General features: G+C 67.7%; 1 protein-coding gene across 1 annotated transcript in view; it reads right to left on the reverse strand.

Moving 5' to 3' along the window:
• Positions 1-264: 264 nt before the first annotated feature.
• Positions 265-682, reverse strand: part of KIRREL (kin of IRRE like (Drosophila)) — a gene marked incomplete at its 3' end in the record, with an annotated part of 16,953 nt that continues 16,535 nt past the window's right edge. Inside the window, exon 14 of the mRNA XM_009889520.1 lies at positions 265-540. Within this exon, the coding sequence (XP_009887822.1) occupies positions 265-540 (276 nt within the window). The remainder of the gene's footprint in view (positions 541-682) is intronic.

Genomic DNA, 682 nt, shown 5'->3' on the forward strand with positions numbered 1-682 from the left:
CGGGGACGGTGCAGCGGAGGGACTTTGGGAACCTCCAGCGTGGCGGCGTAGGCTGCCAGGAGCACCACCGCAGCCACCGTGGTCCAGCAGCTGGGCCTGACGCTGTCCCCTGCGCTGGCGAAAAGAGAGCGGTGAGGGGATGCCCCGCTGCCAAAACAGCCCTTTGTGGGGCAGGAGGGAGCTCGGGGGCACCTGGAGATACCAGGAGACCCCCCAGAAAAGCCCCTCACCCTCCTCCCTCTGACCCCTCCGCGCCGCACTCACCTCTGCTCCAGCACACGCTGGCCAGGTCTATGGACCGGCTCCTCTCCTGCCAAGCCCTGCAGGTGAGGGTGGTGTTGGGGGAGCCGGGCTGCACCCCGACGTGGAGCATCCCGCTGCAGAGGGGATGCACCCTGACCCCCACCGCGTCCCCACGGGGTATCATCCAGCTGACGGTGCCCTCGGTCCCTCTGGGTACGTGGCACTGCAGCAGGAGGTGGCACCACTCGGGGCTCTTTGAAAGCAGCCAGCTCTGGATTTCGGGGTCCAGCAGCGGCACTGCAACGGGAAGGGACGACACACACTGGGAAAAACAGATCCTGCCCGCTGCCCTCCTGCCCCGGGGACAACCGAATGGTTGGCAGCAGCCAGGATGTGGCCCAACAAGCACCGCGGCCACAAGTGCCCCCGACGGCGCCCA

Source organism: Charadrius vociferus, unplaced genomic scaffold, assembly GCF_000708025.1.
Source record: "Charadrius vociferus isolate BGI_N301 unplaced genomic scaffold, ASM70802v2 scaffold128, whole genome shotgun sequence".
Classification (NCBI taxonomy): Eukaryota; Metazoa; Chordata; class Aves; order Charadriiformes; family Charadriidae; genus Charadrius; species Charadrius vociferus.